At 37.0% G+C, this 20464-nt stretch overlaps 1 protein-coding gene across 1 annotated transcript in view; it reads right to left on the bottom strand.

The window, feature by feature from the left end:
• The window catches only part of LOC107721971 (armadillo repeat-containing protein 4-like), a 62344-nt gene that overhangs the window by 37157 nt on the left and 4723 nt on the right, over positions 1–20464 (bottom strand). Inside the window, 5 exon segments of the mRNA XM_016530205.1 lie at positions 8991–9156; positions 11588–11823; positions 18880–18994; positions 19503–19510; positions 20055–20194. Of these exon segments, the coding sequence (XP_016385691.1) occupies positions 8991–9156; positions 11588–11823; positions 18880–18994; positions 19503–19510; positions 20055–20194 (665 nt within the window).

Below are 20464 nucleotides of genomic sequence, written 5' to 3'. Positions count from 1 at the left end.
TATATATATATTAACAGTTGCAATGTTGTGTTTTGAGTTAGGTATTAACAGTGCTGGGAAATAATGTTTGTTGATTTAGTGCTGTATAAATAAAACTTAATTGAATTAACCATAAATGTAGATCTGCTTGATATTTATCTGATGTAAACTTCATAAACAAGTTTTTATGCAGCAAGACAATTGTGATTGTGATTATTTTTATTGATTGTCACCAAAATGGGGCCATTCAAAACCTATATAAAGTCCTCCTTCCTCTGGAAACTGTCTTCTAATGGCTGACACAACACATGCAGGTAAGGCCTTCCTGATGTGCCTGCTCAGAATGCCATAGGCCCAGTGGACAACTTGCCTGTATGCTGTCAAAATTGTCTTATACCAATGGCATCAAAAAGTGTGACTTACAGGTAGTTGTGACCTAAATATAGGCAACTTGTAATTGAAAAATAAATAAATAAAAATAATTCAGATGTTTTTAATATTCAAATCTTTAATTTATTATTTATTTATACATACAAGTATTTAGCTCAGAATAATAAATGATCTCTGCCCTACACATACATGTGTCTGCTGGCCTGGAGAGGTCCATGCTCCTGTCTGAAGAGCAAATAGGCTGTCTGTAGCACATATGGGTTCAGACAGCAAGCTTCAAAGCCTGGGTGCAGAGACAGACAGCAAGCAGCAAGTGTGTGGGGGTCACATTCTCCACTAAGGCCCAGTATGCATCTAACTCCCTGCAGCACTGACTTTCCTCAGCTGTGACCATGGCCTCACATTTCCCACACACAATGAAACAAAAACGTGTTTCTCTCTCTCTCTCTCTCCTGCAGTGATGAGAAACCGCTATATCACGTAACGTTAGTGTCGGGATATTAACAAGTGTAACACGCCTGATCAACGCTTATTAGTTTCTGTTACTGGTAAGTATCAATACTCATAGACGACCAAGCTGTGCTATTGCCTGATTACATATCGTTAGCTAACGTGTGTATATCTGTAAGTGAACACTGGTCTCTCACCAAGACAGCTGCCTTGTTCTCCTCACACAACTCAATTTGTCTCCTCTGATCGTTGTTCTGTCTAATCCTGGCCTATCCCTGCTCTCATGGTTGCATAGCAGGCTCATAATTGTATGGCTGTGGTCCGTCATAAGTGTAAATAAACATTTAAAATTTCCTCAGCGTCCGAACTGTCATTGCGATCCATTGTTTTCCTATGGACCGCTCTCCCTCTCGTTATGTCACGTCCGGTTTTGGCGGTTTTCAGATGCAGAAGTAAAATTCTCTCACAAAAACGACTCCAGAAGCCTTAATAGCATATTTTAAAGTATAGTTTAAAGTTCCTACATTATTTTTCTATACATTGACTCACTGGGGTCTCTAATAAGCGTAGTTTTAAAAATACTAAATGTTGTACACTCTCTAATATAAACCGGTATTAAATTCCATCTTTCTGCTGCTCTAACTGAAAAAGCAGATTGTCCAAAAACTGTTTTCTTATATTTAGTCAAACAATCACCTCTAACTGATGACTTGGTCTGCCTAATATTGTCCTTACTGAAAGTCACACATTGTTTAAGAAGTGGTGGTGCAAGATCATGAAGTAGTATACATCAAACACACATCAGCAAAAAAAAAAAAAAAAAAGGTCAAACGTAAATAATTTATCATTTTTAATAATATTGCAGTGATGACAGCTCCTTGGCTTTTTATCTAAAGTTTTCACAGCTTGTTTATACATAGTATATAATGGTTTTACATAGTTTTACTTATATGGGACCAACTTGTAGCACAATAAGATAAATGAGGGAGAATCATTGTATGCATATGATTTCATTTCATTTCCTGAAGATCATCAAGCTTGCTCTAGCACTTTTAGAGATCTTTTTAATATGTTTTTTAAAATTTTAATTAGAATCCATAATCATACCCAAATATTTAAAATGCTCAACAATATTTATTACCTCTCCTTTGACTAAAATATCTGGACAACGCTCATCAACTCTCTTGATGGAAAAATACATTCCCACAGTTTTGCTCACATTAAGAGTAAGGCAGGAATGACAAAGTCAATCTGAGACTTTGTTCAATGCAGCAGTAAGTTTGATAGCAGCTTGTTCTTTTGTCTTAGCATAAGTATAAACAACTGTCTCATCTGCATACATCTGAACCTGGACCTCTGGACAAACTGTAGGCAGATCATTAATGTATAAGCTGAACAAAATTGGTCCAAGAATCGACCCCTGTGGGACTCCAATATTACAGTCAAGAAATGGTGAGCATGCATCATTAATTCGTGTACATTGTTTTCTTAAATTTAAGTATGACTCCATCCATGTTAATGTATTAGTAGAAAAATTAAACCTTGATAATTTAGATAAAAGAACATTATGATTAACGGTATCAAAAGCCTTTTTAAAATCAAGGAAGACAGCACCAACAACACCTCCCCTATCAAGACTGGATTTAATTTGTTCAACAAAATAACAGTTTGCTGTCTCCGTAGAGTGATGCACCCTAAATCCAAACTGCATACGATGTAATGGAAAATGACCAAGATTTAAATGCTCTACTAACTGATTGCAAACGACCTTTTCAATTACTTTAGAAACAACTGGTAGAATACTGATAGGTCTATAGTTAATTACATTAGCAGGATCACCCGTCTTAAATATAGGTGCTATTACTTTAAGCAGAATATCGCTGTGGAGAGATCGCTAAACTCAAGCACATGTATATTTTCAAATCATCAGTGCTCGTTCCGCCATCAGTGAGTGCGCACAGGGTTGCCAGATTGCACAGATTAAGTAGTAATTTACTTTTTTATTTTTTATTTATTCAATTTATTTGTACAGGGACAACGCACAACAACAGTGTTGTGCCAGAGTTAGCTATAAAGCTAATTTGCATCTGCAGTCCCTGGGCAGGATGTTGTTACAAAATTACAATATTAAGTCACAAACAATACAACACATACAATATACATCATACTCCATTAAATTACAAAACCAAGTCAATGATCACATATTTGATTTTCCTTAAGCCATACTTTAAGCGTAGTTTTAAAAATACTAAATGTTGTACACTCTCTAATATTAACAGGTATTAAATTCCATCTTTCTGCTGCTCTAACTGAAAAAGCTGATTGTCCAAAAACAGTTTTCTTAAATTTAGTTGAACAATCACCTCTAACTGATGACCTAGTCTGCCTGGTATTATCCTTACAGAAAGTCACACATTGTTTAAGAGGTGGTGGTGCAAGATCATGAAATAGTTTGTACATCAAGCACACATCAGCAAATAATAAAAAATTATCAAACGTCAATAATTTATAATTTTTAATAATATTGCAGTGATGATAACTCCTTGGCTTTTTAGCTAAGATTTTCACAGTTTGTTTATAAATAGTATATAATGGTTTTAACGTGGTTATACTTGTATGAGACCAACTTGTAGCACAATAAGATAAATGAGGGAGAATCATTGTATGCATATGATTTCATTTCATTTCCTGAAGATCATCAAGCTTGCTCTAGCACTTTTAGAGATCTTTTTAATATGTTTTTTAAAATTTTAATTAGAATCCATAATCATACCCAAATATTTAAAATGCTCAACAATATTTATTACCTCTCCTTTGACTAAAATATCTGGACAACGCTCATCAACTCTCTTGATGGAAAAATACATTCCCACAGTTTTGCTCACATTAAGAGTAAGGCAGGAATGACAAAGTCAATCTGAGACTTTGTTCAATGCAGCAGTAAGTTTGATAGCAGCTTGTTCTTTTGTCTTAGCATAAGTACAAACAACTGTATCATCTGCATACATCTGAACCTGGACCTCTGGACAAACTGTAGGCAGATCATTAATATATAAGCTAAACAAAATTGGTTCAAGAATCGAGCCCTGTGGGATTCCAATATTACAGTCAAGAAATGGTGAGCATACATCATTAATTCTTGTGCATTGTTTTCTTAAATTTAAGTATGATTCCATCCATTTTAATGTATTAGTAGAAAAATTGAACTTTGATCATTTAGATAAAAGAACATTATGATTAACGGTATCAAAAGCCTTGTTAAAATCAAGGAAGACAGCACCAACAACACCTCCCCTATCAAGACTGGATTTAATTTGTTCCACGAAATAACAGTTTGCTGTCTCCATAGAGTGATGTGCCCTAAATCCAAACTGCATAGGATGTAATGGAAAATAACCAAGATATAAATGCTCTATTAACTGATTGCAAACGACCTTTTCATTTACTTTAGAAACAACTGGTAAAATACTGATAGGTCTATAGTTAGTTACATTAGCAGGATCACCTATCTTCAATATAGGTGTTATATTAGTATATCAACTTTATATTATATATATATATATAAAGTTGGACAAATTAGTATATCCAACTTTACCTGCATACATAAAGTATACTCACATAAAGTGATAAATACTAAATAGCAAATTTCAGCTGCTTGATAGTTTACATCTTCCCAAAATGTACTTTATATTATCACCCAGCTATAATCTGCTAAAAGCAACTATAATGTATGAATATATTAACATTAAACATTGACATCACTGCTTCAAAACAGTGCAAATTGTGAAAAGTGCTACAAAATTAAACTGAGTTTACTCACTCACAGATGTATCAGAAATAACCTTATGCACTATAAAATGGTGTCAACGTCCTTTAGAAAATGTTTTCACTTACTTTCTCCATTTGGATGACAAGAATGATAATGCTGCCCAGGTCTGCAGGCCTTATCTGACAGCTGTATTAAAACGTCTTCAGAAAAAAGGTTAGAAACATTCATCTGTGATCAAGGTTAAAAAATCTTGTTGCATTGCTCTCTACTTGTTGAAAACATTTGTCTTCAATAAAAAACCAAGCCTAGTGGTATCTGAAATAATTTAACTTTCACAAAACTACCGAGCGAGCTGATAGATTGTAGTTCAGTTTGAGAGCAGAAAAGCAGGTCCCAGTGACAGCACAAGCTGTATGTCACCATAAAAATCTATCCTGAGGAAAGAATACTTGAAATTTTTAGCAAAAAACAGCGTGGAATGAGCCAGCATTCAGACAGAGCTCTGAAAATTAGCAAATTCTCCTGAAGAAAAAAATAAATAAAAATCACAGAAGGATGGGAAAACAGAGAAAGAAAGCAGAAAGAAAAAAGAAGGAAAGGACAAACAGAGAATGGATATATAAATAAAACAGCTAAGAAGAAAACAAAGCTGTACTGATGCTCTGGAGAAAATTGAGATGACAGAAATAAAAAAAAGTGGCAGAGTGATCAGGAGAACAAGGAGGTATTAGGAAAAGAGAATGTGAATGTTCATTCTGGCACGAGTGTTGTGTATGATACACACATTAGAGTTAATTTATAGAGAAGCTGACTGAGGTCTGATCATTATCATTTATCCTCAATTAAGCAGCCAGCTCTCCAGAGCAAGAAAAAGACAGCTGTATAAATGATTTACACCATAGAGCCACAGAGCAGAGACGTCTCCTCTAGATTTAAGAGCAAAGAGGTATCAGATTTAATGGACAGTATTAACTTGATGCAAAACAGTATATCCACAGCGTATTTATGAGCGCCGACTCTTGCAAGCGTATACACACACTCAAACCATTTGGATGGAATGGGTGTACTGCTGTAGATAATACTGTTTATCTTTATGTAAATTTCTGCTGCTGTCTCTTATGGCAGATGACACCAGAATGACAAAGTGCTGAACTGCTGAGTATTCTTTATTTATTTTTTTTAATTTAGACTATTGTTCAAAGCTTGGGGCCAGTAAGATTTTTTAAATATTTTTTTTATTATTTTAATTCTTTTTTTTTTTCAGTATAGATTTAACAAGCTGATCAAAAGTGACAGTAAAGACATTTATGATGTCACAAAAAATTCTACTTCAAAAAATATATATCATGGTTTCCACAAAAATATTAAGCAGCACAATTGTTTTCAACACTGATAATAATAAGAAATGTTATTTGAGTACCAAATTAGCATATTACAATAATTTCTGAAAGATCATGTGATACTGGAGTAATGGCTGCTGAAAACTCAGCTTTGCCCTCACAGAAATAAAATAAAAATTTTAATCTATTAAAATATAAAACAGTAATAATAATACATTAATAATATTTGACATTATTACTGTTTTTTTAACCAAATAAATGCAGCCTTGGTGAGCATAAGAAACTTTTTGAATCAGTTTACTGAATGTCACATTGGTAAAGAGAATAGAATTTTGCTGCAATCTCAATGAAATCACTCTATATAAAATAAAAGCTTTTATTTTATATTTTTTAATTATCAGTATTTAAGAATACCGATTTGACCATGCACCTTTTATAAACCTCATTCAAAAACAATATTCATTTATTTAGGGGTAAAGCTTTTTTAATGAAGAAAAGCAATCTGCTTGACTCCACTGCATCACACAAGACTGAGATGAGGAGCACCAGCAGCTTGATCTGACACATTCATTTTATTACTCACTTTGTCCAGTAGAGGGAGCAAGACCTCATAACGGCCATGCATATAACAAGACGTGGACATTACTCTGGTGATGGAAAAGTGTAGCGTTTGCAGATTATTTATTTTTAAAATTAATTTCATGCTGAGGATCATTTAAAAAAATCTAAAGTCCATTTATGCACATTAATTTTCTGAGAGAGTATTTCTCAATCTGCAAGAAACAGTGAGCGCTATGTAAGTGAGGCATGAGCTACTGCAGAGAGAGATCCAGATTTAGACATTTTCTGAGCAGACAGAGACACTCTGCAAAGTTTCAGTCAAATTGAGTCAGTAATATAAAATTTAGCTAATCACATTGGTGAAAATTGCAAACACTATTTCAGCATATAAGAGCATTAAGGCACTAGCAATTCACTTACAAGCGATTAACGAGAAGCAGAACGGGGTAATTGGGAGAAGGCAGAATGAGAGAGAATGTTTCTATGCAACTTTGTCTGCCTGCCATGTTTCTCTAATTCAAGCTAATGAGGCAGTTGGGCTGAATCTAGTGAGACAAACAGCCCGTGGCCACCTCCTCTACACAATGACGCAGTTACAAAGTGCGTCTGTGAATGTGTGAACGTGCAATTATACTCGACGCTCGTTCTTTGACACATCCAGGCAACGACTAAATGGAGTTTGGTGTGTGTAATATGTTTTGCGGTCTGAAGACATGCACGATTTCTTAATATAACACTAATACTGCCATGAACATCATGAAAGGATATAGTCACTGGTGCAAACTGCCCTCCGTACATGTGTACAGAAAGGCAAACATGAAGACATGTAAATGTACAGTTCAGGTAATGTGCACTGCAAAAATATCCCTAGATAAACAGCCATTAAAGCACAAGTCCGATCATTCATGCATCACCTTATAGAAATGTAATCTCCCAGAAATACAAGCGCATGTCTATACCCTGGAAAAGAGCAGAAGAAAAGACAGAGGGGAGGAGAAAATCTGAACCTTCACTCCAAAAATAAAACAGATATTTAGTTTGGCACAGACTGTGTTTCGACTTCTGATGGTAATGACATTATAAGAGCGCTACTGGACAAACCCTCATAAATAAGAACTGTGGTTTCCAGACAGACAGAATGCTGGGAAGGGCACGTAACAAACACATCCTGTCTAGAGTTGAACACAGCACTGTAACAAACACATCCCCAAACACAGAAAACAAATCACAGAAAACAAACGTTTCAAAACCACTTTCCAAACGATCATTCGGTGAGAATCAAATGGGGTTTTGTTATCAAGTGCTTCTTTTTCCTGACGTTTGGTAGAGGATGAAAATCACATTAGTTATCCTGTGTTTTACTGGGCTAAAAATATCTACCCGCGTCTGAACTTTGCTTGGATGTTTTTCTTTACATGATTCATAACTCCCTACACTGAAGAAGATCCTTTTAAAAATGTGTACGCACTGTGCCCTCGGGTGTTTGACATCAGTGGCCTTTTTATCAAGAGTAGGCCTATGCCTTCTATGATACTATTTACTAAATTATAAAAGGAGGTGATATGCCTTTGAATTATTTTATACTCATACGTTAATGCGAGAGACCAGTTTTGCAAATTGAGTTATTTGTAAACACAGTTTTAATGTATTGACTAGGGGTGGTGCAATATACCAGTATTGATGATAAAATGAAATACTGATATCATGTTAATACGACACATGATAATATGGTAAATAACACTGTGCCATTATCTGGTCAACACTCCAACACAGTGGGAATACTGCACCTTAATAATGCTGGTTGCAAACTACCATAAAACAGAAAAAGACAACGACACTGTGTAGGTAGTACTGCTGCACAAAAATCATGTCAGAGGAGATGCCAGAAAAAAAGTGAGACACTCTGCCTGTACTCGAAAAAAATTTGCTCACCAGAGTGGACATTAGGCACCCCAGACTTGCCATGTCCCTGAAAAATGTTCACCCTAAAGCCAGCTCAAAGCCTGCCCAAACAAAATAAAAACTAGCCTAATTTTCCTCCTGTCCAATCACAGTTGACAGGTGCGGGAGTTCCAAATGTGCCATCTTTTCTTCAGTTGCTATTTCTTCTTTAGGTTGCCAGGTATTCATTCCAAGTATCAATGCACATTAGTTTTCTTTGTCATTAGTATGCAGTTGTATTATGAAAGTAGCAAAAAAAAACACAACCCTGTCAACTCTGTCTGCAGGAAGTGTGATTTTGTACACTTGATTTTCCGTCTCCCAGTGCTAATATTGTTAGTGTGATTCATTTTTATTTTCCGGAAAACAAAAAATGATAAAAAATAAATAAATAAAAAAAATTGATAGCAAGATAAAAATTTACCATATATTTTATGATAATATCATTATAGTGAATTCTTTTGGCCACAGTAATTTTGTACTGAAAATCGGGCTCCATGACAGCCCTAGTGTTGACACGTTGTTGGTGAGTGCATATACAAGCCAATGTGTTTTTTTACCTTTAAGTATTTGACTAGTTTCTGGATCTGCCAGTATTCAGAGGGCAGGTCGGTGGCCATCTCGGCACGTCTTTCAGGCTGTTCCTCATCTTCCTCATCCTCTGATGAACTCTCACTGAAGTCGTCAGCTCCTCCTGGGCTTTTACTGAGCATACACACACATATGCACCTATTAGACTTATTAATATTCAAGCTGGCCCACAATTTTATGTCTTTCAGACACACACTTGGAAAAGTACTCTCCCACAGAATTTTCTCAGGGTAGAAACGAGAACTATCCATACATAACAGGACATTATAGAAAAAAGCCCTTTCTATAATAAATAGAGCTTAATACATCAAATCGGAGGAGAGTTGGAGCAGGTGCAAGCCAAACCACATAGCACATTCTCTCAAAGCTCTGGTAAAATCTCTCTGAATCCAATGTGGAATGAATTATTGCTCTCTGAAAGGCCTTCATGCTCAAACCCTTGGACACAACGGCCATCAAACTCAGGGGTGTATTTGAAGTGTCATCTTAAGCCATGGCATCAAATTAAACGGCAGGGGATGGAGAGAACAGAGACAGAGCAACAGAGAGAGAGGAAGACTGGAGTGGTCATCAGTGCGTTTCTGAACTCTTTCATCGCAAGCTTATACACGCACGCACAAACGCAGATGGCCGTTAAAGCGGATCAGGCTACTGAAATGAATGTATCGTCAAACGAGTCATGAAACCCGGTACACACGGAGAAGAGGCCAGAGGGACTCAGATATGTTTTCCAGGGGATAACAGTATTGCCGGACAGCAGGGGACTTGTCCCTTTGTAATTCTCGCCATGAAAAACAACGAAATTGGTGTTAGTCACTTACTAGAAATAAAATGTGTATACCGCAATGCAAATGATTGTAAGTGTGCTGGCTTAGTGTGTTATGCCTTACATTACTGATGCGCTTGTGTACAATGAACACACAAATTATCTTTAGAAAGCTACATTTAAAACACTTCTATTAGCAGTAAGACTTGGGAAAGAGAGACTGCGGCTACACCCGGAGCTCCTTACAGGCAGGACTGTGTACTCTGGCAGTCGATGTTATGGGGACAGCTGGAGTTTTCACTCACCATCGCCAAACAGACAGAGAGGAGTCAGGAGAAGGAACAGGGTTATCAGCGGCTCAGGCATAGGCCGGTTATTACAGACCGCTACTCCCAGTAGCACCAGAGGACCGTTCTATGTGCACACCAACCTGAACGGCTGCTTCATCCGTGTCTTATTAAAGGCTATAAAATGAATACTTATCCACAGCTGAAATAATTTGCCCTGAAAGTGAGTCTTTATTTCCAATTCAGTGATTGGATAAGTTTTTTATGTTTGGCCAGGAGAATAAAGGGTTATTTAATTATGCGTGTTCCTGGGAGAGGGTTTTTCAGATCCTGTTTCAATGGTTAGGTTTTTACCTCAGAGACAATACCATATGTACAATGAAAAGGCGATTTCTGTGGACTGAGATTATGGTGGCATACATTTTTTGAGAAGACTGGCAGCCTGGCAAAGACGATCCAAAAAAATTAGCTTTTTTTTTGTTCTCGGATGCGGGTGACTTTGTGCCATTTTCCAAGATCTTCTTGCTTTCTCTGCTCCTTCTAGACTTCTCCTCTGCCTCGCTGGAAAAAATAACAACAACCAGATATTTAACATGTTTATACATTTTAAAAAGTCACCATGAAATCAAAACCAACATTTTTTTTAACTGAATATTGCTTAGTTTTAATTATTACTGATTTATCTGTGCAAACCATTATTTAAAAAAAAAAAACTTGCCATAATTGTTAAACTTGTCACTCACATTAAATGACTGCAGCAATTAGCAAATAAATACAAACCAATCAATTTCAGATGGGAAACATTCAAATCCCGGCCTACATTTGTTTCTCGTTTCTAAAAGTCATTTTACTTGGATTGGAAAAAAAGTCACAATTTCAAGTCAACCTTTTTTGCCCTCAATGATTTAAATTGTTTTTGGGGTACAAAGTTGCATTTCCCTTTCATTTTTAAAAATTGTTTAATTGATTTTTTTTCTCCCATCAGGTAATAAGTTTGTTTCAGCCTTCTGTAGCTCTCTAGAGTGTGTCTAGTTCTGTTGACACCTTACAGAGAAAGCTTACATCATTTATATGCAAGTTTGGTTCTGGCAGAACAGCGTAAATGTTCACATCTGGGAAATTCTTATTTCTCCAAAACAAAGGATTATTGTTTTGGAAATCCTAGATGACTGGCCAGAGGAGGCTTACCAGTAACAAGTGTTGAAATAGCCAAAGGGCTGATTTGTCTGCTAGATCAATCCAAGGAGGAGAACACATGCCTGAGTGATCAACTCTGGCTTTATCAGCTGACTGTCACTATGGATAGCTATGCCATGACTTCACCAACTGACACTCACAAGAGAACAGCCACTAATGTATAAGACATATAACCAAGTCTGGCTGACTGTTGAACTGTGTATCTACAGTATGTAGACAAACAGTATGTAGAATGCATGCAGCACTCTAGCAATCATCAGTGTCGTGGCCTCTGATTTTCAAGCTGTGATGGTTTTTTGGGAGTCCACTGGGATTTGGAATTATCACTTACTCATAAGAAGACGCGAGGCCGAGGTTCTTCCATTTCAAGGATGGTTCTAATTTCTTCTTCCTACCGCTCAGCTTGTTCCGCGCAAGCTGTTGTCTCGCCTTCTCAGGCACATTTTTTTCCTCATGGTCGTAAGACTTCAGGGTTTGGCCTGTTTCCTCAACATCAACTGTTTCCACATGTAAGATCTTTTTAGCGGATGGCACATCTTGAATGGCAAAGTCCTGTAGAAAATAGTGAATAAAACAGAAACAAGATAGTTAGGAAAAGGACATGTTTCAATTTGTACCAAATACACTGACTTGGGTAGTTAAAAGGGTTCTTCCTTTCAAGTATCCTTCATTTAACAAAGTTCTTCATGAATGCAATCTTATTTTCCCTTTTACATGTGACATATTGTCTCTTTATTGGGGAGGCACATCACACACTCATCTTCAAGCTAACGCAGACTTTTCATTCTAAAAAAGAGACGTATAAAAATGTAATCCCACTTATGAATTTGTATCCCTGAAAATTTATATAATACAGCCTTTCTCCAAAGTCCACTGCCAGAAAAACAATCCTGCCTTTGAGTTATGAGAATAAATGAAAAAAAAAAAAGAAAAGAAAAAAAGAAACATATTTCTTCTGTTAATTGCCTATACAATGTGAGAGGTTTATTGTTTCTGTACATTCTTGAACAGCAGCTGGAAATTTGGCACACAGTCAGTGGAGTCTTTGTGGCAAAGTAACGCAACAATTATTTTTTTAAATTATAAGAGACTCTTTCTTTCTCTTTCTCCTACTTCTTTATTAACTTTGTGAGAAGCTCAACAGGCGACATATGAATGGTTAAGAGGCAGGAAAGATTTTAGTCACAGGCACCTGCCATTAGCCCTTCAATTAGTTCCATCATTTAGAGAGATGTAGCAAGAAAACATAACAGAAAGTGCAAGAAGAAGAGAGAATAGTATGAGAGAGGAAGAGTTCAGAAAGAGTACACAAGGGAAAAAGCTTTTAATATGGCACAAGGGACTCTGTATAGATCCAGCTGGGCTAAGCACACTTTGTGCCTTTCATGAGCTTGTCTGGCCTAAAGAAGTCCAAAGTTAAGAACAGCCAAAGTTATATCCATTTCCTTATACCACTCCACCCACCTTTAATATTATAATTGAAGTAATAAACCTGCAAAAACCCTGTCCAAGACCAAGTAGGGAGAGTGAACTCTCCAGTATGGCATCCCCAAACAGAAGCCTGAATATCAAGATAAAAACCTCAAAGTGCTCAGTAAACCTCAAACTACTACAACATCTAACTATGAAAGAAAGAAAGACAAAGAAAGAAATGTGCAAGACAAAAGAATTCTATTTCAAAACCCAGTGAGCTGACTATTATAGATGGTACTCACAACTGATGATGCAGTACTCTAATATGCATAAACAAACACAATATTTAGGTCAAATTGTTATTAAAAATGAGTATATTTTACTCAATATACATAAAATGTATAATATTTTATATTTATATTCACTACAGTTTATAGTTTGGGGTCTGTAAGATTTTAACACAGAACACAGGACACACAGAATTCTGCATCAGAATTTGTGGTTTCTAGGTTTCTTTCAAGGCAGAATAAATAAGTCACCTTTTGAAACAACCTTTGCATTTAGAGTGTGTCTATGATGCATTGAAATACTACCTTCTTCAGAGGAAGCTTACTGGGTTTTGTAACAGAGCGACAGTCTTCCTGTCAAAGTCTGACAAAGTAGTAGAGTATGATATCTTTTCCCTGATGAATGTCACCTTCTGCTCAGCCCTGGCTGTGCATGTTAGATTAAAAGTGTCTGATCTGATAAAAGTATAAAAACGCATCGGTTCCTCACGCAGCTGATATGTTAGGAGATACAGCTTGTTGTCTTTGGCTGAGAGCTGGTGTGTGCTGAGGGTTTCTGGGCTGAATAATCACGGTCCGGTGCTTGACTGATGGCTGAAGGACCAGAGCGTGTCTGAGACTTATTACAGCAAACTCAGGCTGCAATCCAGAGCCTATTCTCTGCTGAACTTTTCACGTTACAAGAGTCCCATAGTGCGACTAAAAGCATTATCTGCACTCAAATCAACATGCGCCCTAACGTAACGGGTTCGTTTCAGGTGGATAAACGTGTATTTGTAGAAGGTGATGAGAGTCTTGACCAAAAAGGAGAACTCTCATATGTAGCCTTGTAGAAATGTGTTTGGAAGACCTTAGAAAGACATGGAAAGAAAGACATAGAAAAGCAAACTCATGAAATCTAGAAAGCAAGGAACCAATGCAAAATATGGAGAACAAAGAGGGGTTTGATTTGTGTCTAAGCAGACTACTTTTATGGCTCTCTCTTTACGGCCTCTGTCCATCACCCGTCATGGTTGAGCTCCCGCCCGCTGGCATAATAAAACATAAAAGTCTGGTGGGCATTTTTACACACACAAACGCTTGCACGCCGAACCGCCTGCCTGGCATCATCGCTTCAAAGAATAATAAAGTCTTTCTCCTCACTGCCACCAATAATCGAACTCAACCTGCTAGCACATATCCAGCCTTGTTCAAAAACCAAACACTTAAACCGCACTGAAAATATTCACCTCATTCTTTTTCTTTTCTTTTTTTTCGGCAATACATATTGTTTCAAAGCAGCTTTGCAGAAAATAGTGCCTTAATACCCCCAGTGAGCAAGCCAAAGGCAACATGGCAAGGGTAAATCATTCTAGAATATCACACCAGAAGTGCACCATCTGTTCAGTAGGTTAACCATAGTCAATACAAACTTTAAAGTGGCATTTCCTGTCTCGATAAGAACGGTAAAATTGGCAACAATATTCAGACACCTTTCAAGCAATAGCAAGTATGACTGTGACTGTTATGTACCAAATAAACAGCCTGACGTGATTTACACAAGTAGGACATGTTCCTTTATCAACATCCTTTGTTGTTCCTGAAACAACATTCCTATTATTCAATCATTGCCTTATGATTTTAGAGCGTTAGGGCTTTGATTGGTTGCTGAGGATGTTGTTCTAGGACCTACAAAGGATGTTGATCCAGAGACATAGTGTCAAATAAGCAAGTACAGCATATAGCTCTACTTCAGCTTTTTCTCATAGAGCTTTTGAATGATAGCACACTTAGACTGAACATTCATCAGAGCCAAGTGTTATGGAAGGTGAGCAGAGCTACTGAGCACAGACTCATGGGAACTGTTCCTCAAGTGAGGAAGATGAAGCCTGCCCTGGACCTGACAGAGTTTAACTTGGACATCTCTGCTGAGAGTAAAGGTAAAATTCTGCAGCAGGCTTAGTTTGTGTCTGAAAACTGGCTCTGAATGCAGAATGAATAGATGAAAGGAACATTTTATACTTTTTGTCCTCAAGGTAACTGACTGGAGCACCAGACAGAGTTTTTTTTTACACCGGCAGGGTAGCGCTAGACAATAACCATTACTATATGGTAGAGCAGTAATCTTTCTGTCTGCCTTCATTTTCCATCTGCAAACTATATCGGCGAGAGATAACATCACCATCATTTAGCAAATGAACATAAAGAGAAATCTGTCTCGATGATGGAGTTTCCGTTTATATTGCTCAAGGACAGAATTATGTCGGTTATAAAACCGCCAACGGTCGGCATAAAACATTAGCGTGGATCTGAGGACTTTGTTTTAAGAAAAGAAAAGTACAAGTTGGAGGAAATCTTTTGTCTGCATCAACAAAAAGGCATTTACTGAGCTGTGCTACCGATGAAGCTGAAGACAAATCTGGACAACATTGAGTCAGCCCCCCCCAAAAAAAACACATACGCACACACATGAAAAGAAAAGAAAATGGTAATATCTTAAAGATGTTGTATATTTTAAAATTATTTTTGATATAATTCTTGTCTGTAAAATCTCGTGTAGAAAGGACTAAATATTTGGTGCTGTAAAACAAAACATTTTTCCAACAAATACATTATGTCAGTGATGAGAAATAGGATATCATATCTCAAACAATAAACACTTTTCACCACATCTTGAGGCCATTATCGGAGACCCAATTTGTTAATTTATCTTTTACTTAATTCAGAGGGGTCTGACTAACTGGCCTGTTCTCACATTCTTTCACACTGTAGTGATGTGAAAAATAGCACAGTGACAGAGGAGAGAACTCCCTCGCTCTCTTGGTTATTGTGACAAGCAGACACTCTGTGCACAGAGAGAAGTGTAGACATTAGGTTGTCCCCTCTTTCCCTTTGCTCTCTTCTCCTCAGCTGTGATTAATCTTAGGCTGCATACCTCACACCACAGGCTGAGGAGCGAGCAGGAGCACACTGCTGCCAGTTGAAGGACAGCTCTGCTGTTTGTGGCCTCTTCCCTTGAGTCTGTTTGCAAATATTTGGAATTCAAAATGAATAACTGAATCAGTAGCCTGCATGTTTAATACGCGTTTTTTTCCCCAGTTGTTATTATTATTATTACTGTTATTATTATTTTGCATTTTTGCCTTTATTAGACAAATAAGTACAAATAAGACAGGATGAGAATGGAGATCAGTATCAGACTTAAAGAGAGGTTGACTGAGGTGCTACAACTCCATACAATGTGTCAGAGCACTTCCCATATGCCTATGGCAAAATTGCGGATATTAGAAGTAATATTGAAACATGAAAAGCTATACATGTACACTACCATTCAAAACATTTAGGGTTGGTAAGATTTTCTAACGTTTTTGAACGTCTATTTTGCTCCCCAAGGCTGCATTTATTTGATCAGAAATACAGTAAAAACTAGGGCTGTGCGATATTGAAGAAAAATGCGATATGCGATAACTCATTAAAAAATTCGATATGCGATACGATAATGCTTAAAGTGCCACATGCTCAGATGAAACAGTTTTACTCAGCTGTTGCGGAGTCAGTTCTGTGAACTTCTATAACTATCTTGTGTCATATATATATATGGTTATTTGTATGTATGTATGTACCAAGAGTTCCTGTAAAACCACAACAAATTCCTTGTGTTTGCGCTCACTTAACTGGTGAATAAAGCTCATTCTGATTCTAATAAGAAAGCACCCCTACAACAACTTCTGAAAGTGAACGGTATGTGTTTTACTCGAGCGTTACATAAAAATGTCATTTTAACATTAGTGTAATCATTTTAACTTGAGTTTAGGAACTGAATAACAAAAAGGACAAATAAAACACTGCTTATTATTTACTGTTTGAATTCAATATGCACTGATTCTTATTTAAGCTACAAAAGTTATTTAGGTAAGAGCAGCGAGTGATTTTCTCTTTGTCTTTTGTTCATGGCCCCAAATATTGCAAGCTGTAGCGATATGCATATTGCGTTATGTACATTTGTGATATTTCGATAATTTCGATATATTGCACAGCCCTAGTAAAAACTGTAATATTATCATTTAAAATAACTTTATTTTAATATATTTTGGGAAAATAAGTACATCCAACTTTACCTGCATACATAGTCTACTCAAGCAAACCGAGATATATAGCAAATATATACTATAGACACTATATAGCAAATATGATTGTTTTTATTATTGCAATTTAAACTATATTATTACCCAGCTCTAATCTATTAAACGTGACTATAAGGCATCAAAATATTAAGATATTATAAACATGAACATTATGATTTTCTGTAGAGATGCTTTGAAAGATTGTGTTTTGTGAAATGCGCTATATGAATAAAACTGACTTGATTTGAAAATGTGATTTATTTCTGCTCTTCCTCACTCTTCCCTTTGATGTTACATGCTCTTCCAGAAATCATTTTAATACGCTGATTTGATGGTCAATTCCTGTTATTATCAATGCTGAAAATGTGCTGAAATGATTCTTTGATGAATAGTAAGTTAAGAAAGAATCATTTATTTGAAACTGAATTCTTTTGTAAAATTATGAAAAAAAATTTAAAGCCCCATTATTAATGTCTTTACTTTCACATTTGATCAATTTAATGTATTCTTACCAGATAAAAATATGATTTGCTTATTAAAAACAAATCTTGCTGACATCAAACCTCTGAAAGGTAGTATACCTCAACTACTTTTGGGGAAGTCGTGGCCTAATCTTTTGAACTATTTAAAAGAATCCTGAAAAAAGTTTATCACAGTTACTACAAAAATATTAAGCAGCACAACTGTTTTCAGCTTTGCTAATAAAAAAAAAGTTTCTTGAGCAGCAAATCTGGGGAAGTCGTGGACTAATGGTTAGAGAGTCGGACTCGTAACCCAAAAAGGTTGCGGGTTCGGGTCTCATACCGTCAGGGATTGTAGGTGGGGGGAGTGAATGTACCGCGCTCTCTCCCACCTTCAATACCATGACTGAGGTGCCCTTGAGCAAGGCACCAAACCCCCAACTGCTCCCCGGGCGCCACAACAAAAAATGGCTGCCCACTGCTCCGGGTGTGTGTTCAGGGTGTGTGTGTGTTCACTGCTGTGTGTGTGCACTTTGGATGGGATAAATGCAGAGCACTAATTCCGAGTATGGGTCACCATACTTGGCCACATGTCACTTCACTAACTAAATCAAAACAAAGCTATTTGGGCACTTGCACTCTTCTGGTAGCTTGCACCCGTCCACATCATAATTGCTAATTTACTAATAACAATTTAACACAACATTCTACTAGGAGCAATATACGATCAATAACATCCACTCCATTTCACTAATAGCAGACTTCTACTTGGCTGCACGTGTCTGTCAAGAGTATGGCATACTTGCATGATGATGTCATCTGTCTCTGATGCCAGAAATTTCAGGCTATCCAGACCACCGCTACTGAGCTCCAAGCTTTTCCAATACTCACAAAACTCATCAGCCTTTCAAATACTTTTAGGTAGATGAAGAAACCCATCTAGCATCTGAGATGTGCAATTAATGAGCACTAATGTCTTTTTTAACGTTTGGAGATGGATTATATAAGTTTGTCACAATTGTGTTGTCAAATTTTGGATGATTAGTGCATACCCATGAATTATGTCATTCACATGTTTAGGATTGCCCAGAGCATGGTTAGGATATCCAAAGCCCTGTGGTGTGCAGCAGACACTATAATGAAACCACTGTCATGTGTTCAGAAATTGCCATCTGGAGCATTTTAAGGCCAAATGCAGTGGAAGAGGATAACTAAAACGATCAGAGAAATGGAAACCCAACAATGCCAATCACTGGTATTAAACCAACAACTGAGGAAATAAGGCATTACTAATATATGCTGAAAGAGATAAAACTGCTGTATTCTTGTGGTGTTAAGCAATACCTGTTCATTAGCAGCTGCAGCAAAATGGGGAGACATGTTTTTCAGAAGCGTATTAATGTCTTTGTAGAGTTCACTTTTTCTCATATAGTAGTTTACACCTCCTTCTCCATTGATTCTCTGGAAAATGAAATCATAATGTAAGTTACACAGATTGACAACATTCCCAATGGTGTATACGGGTAGATATCTCAATCATAGCGTCATATTTGAAAAAGACAAGTGAAAGAGCAAGAGAAAAGGTTCAACACTCACTAAACACACACATAACTGTACTTTCAACTTTTAATCTCTGAGGTTTAGAGGTGAATTGTTCTGATTAAATATCTAATCTATACAATTAGCATCACTGTCATTTGCAGTAGATTGAAACTGACCTCAAATGTACAATGAACAGGTGAGTGTCAGAAAGCACTGAACAGAACACAGACGAGGACAAGAGACTCCAAAAATTACAGACATTTAGAGAGAGGTGGAGGGGGAGAGAAATTAGATTGCAGAAACAAACACGAAGATAAAAAATAGACAGATATGTACTTGATTAAGTGGCACTCTGAATGAAAAATATTGTGGTGTGTAAAATGTTGCTTTTGATTAATTGCACACATTTAGTTCTGTGGGGTGGCTCGACACACTGGACACAGCAAGAGAAGCAGATCTGGAACAGAATCATATAACTGTCATGTCTAAACTTTTCAGTTTCACTTACCTCATGTTTTGGAAAAGTGTCTGTATACCATACCTTTCAAACACATTAAGAGCACATTGTGTATGATCAAATTGTCTACCAAAATTTGCTCTCTTGACAGCCTGACACGTTTCAGATTCAGAAAACTCATTGCATCATTCAGCATTCCGATGGGATGCATTAATTTCCATCTGCTAGGTGCTCAGGTCAGGCTTGTTGGGATATGCCCCGTTTAGATTATCAACCTCCTCTGTAATTGGTTTTCATGATAAAAATACAATATATAATCAACTGAGGGAATGTCCACACTTCTGAAACGGATTACTAATGGCAGATGATACGTTATGTAGCTGAATTCCATCATTTTTGACACCAATGTAGCAAAACATGTGTTTTGCTTTGACATACGAGAGAATTGTGTTCCTATCTAAATCCAATCTAAAACCAACATACCAAATGACTGTTATTACTTTCTTGACAATTTTCTCACCTCATCGAAGAAAACTCCGCTAGTACTGCAAGTGATGAACAGCGTGGGCTCTGTGTCACAGGTCTCAATTATAAGGGAGCAGATCTCTCCATCCATCTGCCTCCACGGTGGAGAACGACAACCATTGGAGAACACGTAATCTGGAGGCAAGATTAATGCTTTAGAGATTTGTATATTTTGTTACATGTATATTGTGTCAAATGTTAAATTAGTGCACCGTTGTCACCTCTCGACAGTAAATATTTGCAATAAAACTTCAGTTTTGGAAAGTTCATACAGTGCTGGCTCCCACCGGGGCAGATGGACACTCTCTCCCAGTAGCCCTGCCAGTGAAGATGACTGATTGTTCTTCAGGACTGAGCTGCAGCAGACATAACCCCAAGATAAATCACCCTCGCCAAACCCCCCCG

The sequence above is a fragment of the Sinocyclocheilus rhinocerous genome, unplaced genomic scaffold (assembly GCF_001515625.1).
Source record: "Sinocyclocheilus rhinocerous isolate Xijiao unplaced genomic scaffold, SAMN03320098_v1.1 scaffold3957, whole genome shotgun sequence".
Taxonomy (NCBI): Eukaryota; Metazoa; Chordata; class Actinopteri; order Cypriniformes; family Cyprinidae; genus Sinocyclocheilus; species Sinocyclocheilus rhinocerous.
Note: the sequence above shows the minus strand (reverse complement) of the source record. Positions and strands in the feature narration are given on the sequence as shown.